Source organism: Parus major, chromosome Z (genome assembly GCF_001522545.3).
Source record: "Parus major isolate Abel chromosome Z, Parus_major1.1, whole genome shotgun sequence".
Lineage (NCBI taxonomy): Eukaryota > Metazoa > Chordata > Aves > Passeriformes > Paridae > Parus > Parus major.
In genome coordinates, this window is record NC_031799.1 from 57,515,283 (window position 1) to 57,525,243 (window position 9,961).

At 40.7% G+C, this 9,961-nt stretch overlaps 1 protein-coding gene across 1 annotated transcript in view; it reads right to left on the reverse strand.

Annotated features, from left to right (window-relative positions):
- LOC107216433 (3'-5' RNA helicase YTHDC2-like) overlaps window positions 1-9,109 on the reverse strand; it is a 31,882-nt gene extending 22,773 nt beyond the window's left edge. The window contains exons 1-5 of the mRNA XM_015653590.2: window positions 8,929-9,109; window positions 8,598-8,688; window positions 6,757-6,953; window positions 4,798-4,997; window positions 3,982-4,148 (exon numbers count right to left, since the gene is read on the reverse strand). Of these exons, the coding sequence (XP_015509076.1) occupies window positions 3,982-4,148; window positions 4,798-4,997; window positions 6,757-6,953; window positions 8,598-8,688; window positions 8,929-9,109 (836 nt within the window). The remainder of the gene's footprint in view (window positions 1-3,981; window positions 4,149-4,797; window positions 4,998-6,756; window positions 6,954-8,597; window positions 8,689-8,928) is intronic.
- Between the last annotated feature and the right edge of the window lie 852 nt (window positions 9,110-9,961).

Consider the following 9,961-nt stretch of genomic DNA (forward strand, 5'->3'; position numbering starts at 1 on the left):
TGGATCTGGCAACCTCCATCAGTAACATTACTTGATTGATCTCTTCATTTGCTCCTCACAGGAATTTTCGGACCACCAGGGCAGTTGTATGCATGCACTGCCTTTAGGTCAGTCATCGACCTCTCTGGGGACTGTTTGTTCTCCCGGGGTTACAGGGTCTGACTCCAACAATGAGATAATGATCATGGCTTGGACACCTCGACCACCCCTTGCAGCATGCCCCATGGACCTTGAATAGATCAATTAATTTTACTTCCCCAAACCACGAGCACACCTTTCACAGACATAACTGAACAGGAAGATTTGGGACCACTGGAACACCCCAAATACCCTGAGTACAACCTATATTTGAACCATGCCTCACATGCCATAGTATCCTGACATTAAAAAGACAAAAGATAACACTTGTTGCCTCATAGACACACATGGGCTGACTTTACAGCTATCTCTAAAGCCCAATGGCCCCACAATGGTCACTTGCTGAAATGACACAGGTGCTTTCAGGCACCGGGGGAAGCAGTCAGAGCTATCAAAGCCACCACTTGATACAGATCACAGGTCCCCAGGGACACCTCACCTCAATCAAACCACTTGTGTTATCATTGCCAAAGGTACTATGGGGAGGGATGTTCTCTCTCACCGGGGGTTTAGGATTCAATCAGATTTTTAATGGGGGTCACTGAAGTGCATGTCACTTTAAAAATAACCTGGAAAACAGAAAATCCAGTTTGGGTGGAACAGTAGTTCCTTGTAGCTACTGAAAATAAGGATAAACAATGACTTCCCAAATGTTGTATTATTTACTGGGAATTGTTTCTAGTGCTCAGACATGGTCTGTTAACCAAAACCAAATGTTTGGATAACCTTAGCAAATATTTCAGGACAGGATACCTTGTGTTTGGGCACTGCATCGCCTGACAATCCTTTTCCAAGATGCCTTGTCGCTCTGCCCTCAGAAAACTGGCCTTGCCTGACTCATGCAGGTATAATGTTGAAAAACATCAATCATGTGAAAGCCTGGCACCAATGGACCCCTTATCTTTCCTTGGCATCCTTTGAGTCTCAAGGGTTAGAAATCCTGGGCTGGGTGAAAATGGATCTTTGTGTAAGGTTTAATTATTCTAGGAAAAATCAGTCCAAAGTTTGGGATGTTTCCCCTCATCACCCTGCGAAGGAAAATGCGAGTGCTTGGTGTTAATTAATTATACATCCACTATCGTTCCTCACTCTACCAATGCTCCATTACTTTTGCCTCCTGGGGTATTTTTAATTTGTGGGGATAGGGCTTGGCCTGCCATCCCATTGAATATCAAAGGAGGACCATGTAGCCTTGGGAGATTATCCCTTTTAACCCCAACCACATCCATGATATGTCAACATAAATACCCCTCTAGAACTAAGAACCTTACATGCTTTTGACAATAATTGTGATGACCAGTTTGATTTTTGGTCTTTTGGACAGCGATGGGCAGAATTGTCTTTTACCCCTGCTGTAGCAGCGGGGAAAAACTTTAGGATTACTTAATAGATTAGGTTGCTGACTACCTAAACAAAGTAATTCTATGCCCTTAGCATTAACAGGACTTTTAACTGATGTTGATTTTATTCTATTCTACACGCTACTTTGCAAAACAGAGCAGCAATAGACTTCTTGCTTTTAGCACAAGGACATGGATGTGATGAGTTTGATAGAATGTGTTGTATGAACTTATGCAACCACTCTCTCTCAATCTACACAAGCATTCAAGCCCTCAAAGAGGGTGTAAACAAACTGCAAGTAGATGACAGACTTGATTGGCTAAGTCAACATCAGGGAGACCCAAGATTCAGTGGATAGGTAAGAAATCTAATTAAAATAAGCTTATATGTATTAGGCATTATATTATGCAGTTAAGAGTTAGTCCTTATATTTTACAGTGCCTGCAGAAATTAATAGACAAGTCACTTAAGAGGATATTTTTGGTTGAAGGGGAAGGGGGAAGTAAGGGGAATAAAACAGAGGTACAATGGAACTGATAAAGGAGCCTAGTGTCTTAGGCCTAATCAAACAGAAACCATGGCAGAGACAGACACAGAGAACTACTCCCTGGGGTAGGAGTGACCAAGAGACATGCTGTGAAACTTTGTAATGATTACCAGGTAACTAATGTCATGAAGAGTGTGTAACCAATGGGAAATTGTTCCCAAATATAGAACCCTATATAAGTGCCATACAAGTTAAACCCTATATAACCCTTGTATACTCAATAAAATTGGCTTCTGATCTTGACTCGGACCAACAGGGTAACATCCTCCCTCACCATGGTCTTCAACACAGGCTGCCGGAGAATCTCTGCCTCGGCACCTGCAGCGCCTCCTGCCCCTTCTTTGGCACCTTGGGGTCTGCAGAACTATTCCTCTCAAATACTGGCAATCCTCTCTTTGTACTGCTGCACAGATTTTCTTATCAAATATGTTGTTCCAGAGTCATGCTCACTGTTACCAATGGGCTCAGCCTTGGCTAGAGGTGGTCTCTCTAACAACCTCTCAACTGGCAGAGGCTTTATCAGACATGTGGGAAGCTTCTTCTCACAAAAACCACCCCCCTCACTATCAAAACATTGCCATACAAACACAATACACTATACTTGACTGAATCTCAAAGAAATCAGCTGAACCTAAAACTCTTTAAAACTACCTACTACCTGTGGCAGTGCTAGCTGTGCAAGTAGTAACAGCAATTACTTCCTCCAACACTGACACCTGAAGTACTGAAAGCTTCCAGAAAAAACTGCAGAGTACTATACAAAGGAACACACATACATATGTCTGTATTTAAAGTCTGGAACTCTTTCTTCACTTCAAAAATACTCATACATGTTGGAATTCACCGAACACATACCAGATGGAAGTGCTTTACTTTTTTAATCTCTACTCTTCTGTCTTTTTCATCAGCCTTCCAGAAATCACTATTACTGTCTAACAGACACTAAAAGATAAAAAAATAGATTTCTGTGTTACTACAAACACTTCCATCCAACCCTTCTGACAAGTTGGAAACATTGCCATCCCTCCCTTTTACTCTTTGTCAAGCGAATGCTGGCTCTCCTCTACTACTTCCAGCAATTCTTTCATCTGACCTATACTTTGTTTTTCTTCATTCAGCATAATTCTTCCACACCATATTCATTCACCTTACTTGCAATTCACCTTTACTTGCTCTTCTAATTGGTTAATAGCTGTGTGATCTTTGGTATGCATATCAAAATTCTTTAACTTGGTTTTGCTGTTCAAGTGCATTCATTTTCATTAGAAATGTATTATCTTTATGCATATAAGCAAGATAACCAGACACACCTTTTGCCACCTTCTTCTCACTTGTGTTCCAACTGCTGCCCATTCCTGAAAATCCCACTATTTACACAATTCAAAGATTTTAGAAATCACACACAATCTTCAGACTTCCACCCACCCCTGCCCTACTTTAGGAGCAAACTCATCAGGTCATCTAGAATTTCTGCTTTTGCTTTAAAGACAGAACAGAGTAAATTTAACCCAAAGTGGACTGGTAATACTAAACAGCATTGTTTACTTTCCAATTTTGTTGATTTCCTCTTTCTGTGTCCAATCAACTCTCCCTACATGGCTTTTGTCACAGCATGCTGGTCTTCCTACCTATTTTTAAAGCTTGCAGAACTTTTGTATTCATCTATATTAAAAGCATAAAGGACAAGAATATCCACACACATACTCTGTAGCAAGAGAAAGCACTTCAGTTCTATAGAACAACTCACTGCATGAAACTGCAAAATACAGGAGAAAAAACATCCTTTTCAACTCTTAAACATTCATTACCCATAATTACACATCCTACTTACATTTTTTACACAGTGATATTTTACTGGGTTGCATCCCAAATACATTATAGTTTAAATAATCGCATAACTAAAAACACAGAACACCAACACTAGATCAACTGACTTTAAGAAATGCCATCAGTACCTGCTTTCTAATCGGATCTGATAACCAATTGTCTGGCCAATCTTTTCTTTTCTTTCTGCTGCCACTCTTTCAGCCACAGCAAGTGCTGCCAAACGTCTTGGCTGAGTGCAAAATATACGGCAGGGAGTTCCATTTTTTTGACAGTCATCAAGAATAAACTGGGGGATCTGTAAAGAAGTGGTTTAATTTTACTTTTTAGTTTGATGGGCTCGTAACTTTTTTATCACAATGAAACAAGTAACTACACCTCAGTATCACACATATTGCAAAATGATTCACAATAAGATCATCATTGCCAATGTACCTGAAGTGGCTAAAAAGGCCACAAAAATCAGTTTCAGCTATTAAGTTTAGTCTCTTTCTAACAAAATACAACAACAAAAACACCCAACCACCTAAACAGAAGTTGCAGCTTTTTTCTCCTGCTTCAGGAAAATTACTGTAAAAAACCTTAAGATAATCTTTCATTGTAACACACTAATACTCTAGTTACTAGGAACTAGGTTTAGAAGTAAAGGGGTATACAAAACCGTAGCTGCTTTCCCTTCAATATTCTATGATTTTAATGAAAAACTGATATCCATCATATAATTGTGCAGAATAATTTATTTTTCTAAATAGTAATAAATTTTAATATGTATCTGCTGGTTTAGTATTGCAAAAGCAAAAAGTTAACTGGAACACTACACTTTGAACTACATAGGAAAACAAAAGCCTTAAAAATAGAAAAAAAAAAACTTCCTTATTACAGATTTGACATCAAATATTGTTTGGTATAAATACTGTTATGTTTTTTATTTCATTTAAGAAACGTACTTGAGTAGTTTTTCCTGATCCAGTCTCTCCTACAATCAAAACAACTTTATGGTCCTTTATTATTTTAACAATTTCTTCCTGTTTTTCAAAAACTGGGAGTGATTGCCTGAAGGAATCAAACTCTGATTGCCCTCTTTTCACTGGAACCTGGGGGATACCATCACTAAGTCGTCCACTTGTCTTGTTCACTTCTTTGTTTTCTGTGGAAAGAAGCCAATAAATTATAAAGGAAGGTCACCAAAACACTGGTTAAAATTGTACTTAAAAATGAACACTCCTGATTTTATTAGCATCCCTGTTGATAAAGTGAGAAACCCATGACATATTTAAAAGTGATTTTCACACATCCTATTATGGTGCTTGAAATAAATACAGTTCAAAGGATGTTTTTACTTTCATAGAAATTTTGAGCAGAACTGAGTTATCACAGCACAATGCTCGTGTTAAAAAAAAGGTATGAAAACCTTAAAGAGAAATATAAACTAAATCAGAGAAAAAAAGCTTTGGCCTTTGTATCTGTTTACACATTTTCATCTCAAGAGTTTCCCTAGAAAAATCCACCACAGAGTTAAACATTTAAGTCAGTCCAAACTGAAAAGTGTGTTCTCCAACAAAAAGACAATTTTACTGTGATTCATATGCCTTCTTCCACATCCTTATTGATCTTTTAAGAACTCCTTTCAGTCAGTCTTACACAACCTAGTAGCCTAGTCTGTAAGATTTGTCTTAACAAATACTAATTGAAACATGATGTACTGAGAGCCCTGGAGCCACACAGCGGTGTGATGTATCAGAAAGCAATGTATAAGTAGCTAAAACCCTGTAGTCTTCTAAGGATGCTACTTCAACACCAGTACATTAAATGCTACTCTGCAATTCCTTAATAATTATTTTCAGAAGAACGAGAAGGTCACTATAAATGCAATTTTAATGCAATTATATAAACATAATGCAATTATTTCATTCAATTAACAGATTCATATATTAAATGACATTGTTTTACCAAGACAGACACAAACAAATTAAAAGAGCTATAGACCATTATAAAAAAATAAAGATAAATTTTACACCATTCATTTGTACTCTACATCCACAAGAAATTGCTTTTCTGTACTTTTATTATAGTTTCCCTCTGTCCACTAAACAATCCTATTAAACAAATTAAACAACTGAGAAAGAAAACTAGCAAAGCAAGCACTTAAAAGCACAAACACAATGAATAATAAATATCCATTTAAACAAGGCACACTGCTATGCTCTCTGTTCACTACACCCAGCTTTATACACAGAAACACAACAAAATTTTCATAAACATAACTGTTAAGGCAACAGTCATGTTAAAAGCATTGTTTTTTAAACATCTTATATCAGAAGTTTGTCTTCCAGAGAACTTTATATACATTAGAAATCAAGAAGTTTATATAATAGTTTGAGTTTACATAATAGGTCTTAGACACTGAACCTATTTTAGATGACAAAACAAAATATGAACTCCTTATTTTATCAAGGACATGGATTCCTAAAGGCACAACAGCCAGTCTCATTATCACGTAAGGGTTTTCTTACACAGAGTGATGGTAACACTTGTCTCTTTAATCTTACTCCATGGAACTTGCAGGAGTCCATTATTTCACAACTGGTTTTTTTAAAAAAAAAAATTAAAAAAAAAAATTCTGGCTGAAATTGGCTCAAAGAATCAAAATTAACTTGATACAGGGAAAACATTGCAATGTGGGTGACATGACCGCCTGAGCACCTTATGACACTGGTTTTAAAATACCCTATATTAAGAATTAAAAGTCAAAAAACTTATTAGGTTTGTTTGGAAAGAAGAGTTTCAGTTAGGACAGAAGAAGAGATAGAAAATAAGAGGTGTTTCTTTGGGGTTGGATTGTGAATTGCTTTTTCAAGTACTCTTGCTGATTGACAAGTCCTTATCACAAGATACACCGAACATACCAGATTCAACAGCATAGGCATTCCCTCGTTCTGTCTTTGGCAGAAGTTCTGTTCTTTCTTTATGTGTGACAGGAAAATTCTGAATTAAAGTATGAACAGCGCGTTTTGTACCAGGAGTTAAGGCACAAGTCATTACTGCACGTTTTAGTTCTGATCCATCCTTTTTTCTTACAGTTAGGTATCGATTTGCTCCTTTTCTGGGAGAAAGGAAAAAAAAAAGGCATTTCAGGAATAAACATACTAGCTACCTCTATGTAATGATCTTTGACAAGAACTCTTTTAAGATGACTTTCACCTTGTTTTCAAATACAATTGCAAAATTAGAATCCTCCAAATAATGTCCTAAGTAGCATAATGCAACATTCACAACAGTCACCATCAAAAGCACCTTCTATTCATGCAAGGTAGTGCAGAATATCCCACTGCGGACATGGGATAACCATGTCCCAGTTATCACTGCATTTGTCTCCCAAAATACAGCCTATCAATACTACCAATCATTTTATCAAACAATACTGAGAGTTATGACACCAAACTGACTTTCAGACTAACTGGAAAGATTTTTAAGTTCAAAAACAACAAATAGGCAGAACAGACAAAAAAACTCCCTGCTAGTGGCATTCCAAGCCTTAACACAATCCAGTAAAACATATCAGGTATCAGGATGTTCATTATCAAGGATTTGTTATGTAGAAATGGAGCCAAAACATTTACCATATCACTGATCTACTTACAGGATCAATGGACCCCTTATCTTTCCTTGGCATCCCTTGAGCCTCAAGAGTTAGAACTCTTGGGCTGTGTGAAAATGGATCTTTGTGTAACGTTTAATTATTCTAGGAAAAACTAGTCTAAAGCTTGGGCTGTTTCCCCTCATCACCCTGTGTATAAAAATGTGACTCTTGACACCAAAACGCAAAGAATTTTTGTAAATATATTTGAAACTGAACCAACCTGTGCCTGGGCTATAACCAACATATTAATACTTTCAAAACAACTTCTCAGGGTAAGAACAGAAGGCCACACTAAGAGCCCAGTGGCCTGTCCTTGGCAGGAGTGGAAGACTGGTGCAGGTACACAGGTGCTGGCAAAGACAGCCTCTGTGAGGAGAGGCACAGCCACCTCCAGCAGCTCCTGGTAAAAAGGATTCTGTCCTCTCTAAATCCTCTGATACATCCTCATTTCAAGAACTGAAATACACTGTTGAGACCTCCTTGAGCCTTGTCTTCTCCAGGCTGAAAAGACCTAGTACTCTGTCCGTTTCTGCATACAGCAGATGCTCCATGCCACTCAGCAGGTTGCTGGTCCTCCACTGAACTCTCTCCAGTCTAGACCTCTGTCCTCCTGGTGATCCCAGCACCCGACAGCCACAACACTCCCTGTGTAGCCTAATCAGTGCTGAGTAGCAGTGAAGGATGATCTCCCTCTGCCAGCTAGTAATACTTGAACCCTCTTCTATGCTTCCCAACAGAAGCACTCTTTCCAACATGCTACTCTAAGTTACATTTCTGTCAATGAAGAAGACTCTATGTAAAACCTTTGAAAACATATTAGCACAGGGGAAAAAAAAAAACAAACAAGGAAGGATCTTTGTGAGAAGTCTTTTTTATGCACATGAAGTTCTCAAAACTGCACTGCAAACTAGTGTGGCATGCACTTTTTCAACTCAAGACATCAAGCAAAGCACAGAGACACTTATTTTTATATCTGAAGTTTCTCCTCTGGTACCATTCCCGTAAACACTGCAGGATAAGCTAAAAGTACAGACAGTTTTAACACCGATAACGAAATCCCATAATTTGCACCAAAAAGAGAAAATAATACGTGAAAGTCAAACTTACCCTTTACTTTTCGATATCAGTCCAAGAGAATGACAGAGCCGGTGAACAAACGCTCTTTCGGTTCTAGTGAAAGAAGATGGGAATTCCATCTCTGGAAAGATAATTTAGAAACTAAAAACCCGAACATAAAAACTCAACAGGCAGTATCCCTGACGTATGCCCTCGGTGCCGCGAGTTTATCGGTCCCCAAATCCAGCACTCTTCCCGTTCACAGCGGGACTGGCGGCAGCGCTGGCCCCTGGCACCCGTGCGGGACACGGCCTCCCCGGGAGATGCTCCAGCCCGGGAGAGCCCGCGGGCCCGGCTCCCCGCCCGCCGCTGCCCCACGCACCCGTGTCCTCGCCGTAGCGGAACCGCTCCAGAGCGAGGTTCACCGCGATCTCCACTTCCTCGTCCACGCGGATATCCCTCAGACCTTTGCCGCCTCGGCCGCGGCCCGGCGCGGCGGGAGCGCCCGAGCCCGCTGCGCCCCCGCCGTGCTGCCGCGGCGGGACGTTCCTGGGCCGCGACATGGCTGCGCCACAGAGCGGGGCCTCCGCCACAGAGCGGCGGCTCCGCCACACGTGGGGGGCGGCAGGGCTGCCCCCGGGCAGCGGCAGCGGCAGCGGCAGCAGCGGCGGCAGCAGCAGCGGGCAGGCGCGGCGCCGTGACGTCTGCCCAGCGCCGGGCGGCAGCGGGCCCAGCTGGCAGCGGAGCGGAGTCTGCGGGAGGCGGAGCCGCTCTGCAAACGGAAGGAAGGCCCTGCCTGGGGGTGTTTGTTCCCGGCAGGGTGTAAGGGTGTGTGTTGTGGAAGCAGTGTTGCGCAATAGTGTCACTGTCGGCCGTGCCTGGAGAAGCAGCGCTGATACCTGCCAGGTCGCGAATCATGTCATTTCATTGAATGGCGTTAAGTGTAGGTGGTAATATCGCAGTCCTCAGCCTTGTTTTGAATGTTTTACGGAGTCATCAAGATTTTCCTTCTCTTTCTCTCTCTTCCATCTTTATGTCTCTCCTTTCTTGTTATGTCTTGGCAAAGTATGGCTATCATATTTTACCCCTTGCTTTGTAACAAAGGCTGTGATGAGGATTGGCAGGTTGTTAGTTGTAAATGAGAGCTTGTTAGCCAACACTTCTACTGTTCCATAGAAGTGCTGGAAGGGCCAGTTGCTGCATTTCAGGTCACTGTATAGTAAAAGGATAAAAGTCCCTGACACATGGACTGCTGTCTTTATTCAAGTGTACAAAGAATTCACAGCGAACATCATGTCCCCAAACAAATGGGTCGTGATACAGTCAGATAGGGAAGTTTTCTTAAAAGTTTGGCAATCCAAATGGGGACCCTAGGCCACCATCTTCACAGCCCCCCTTCTTCAAACATCCAACTG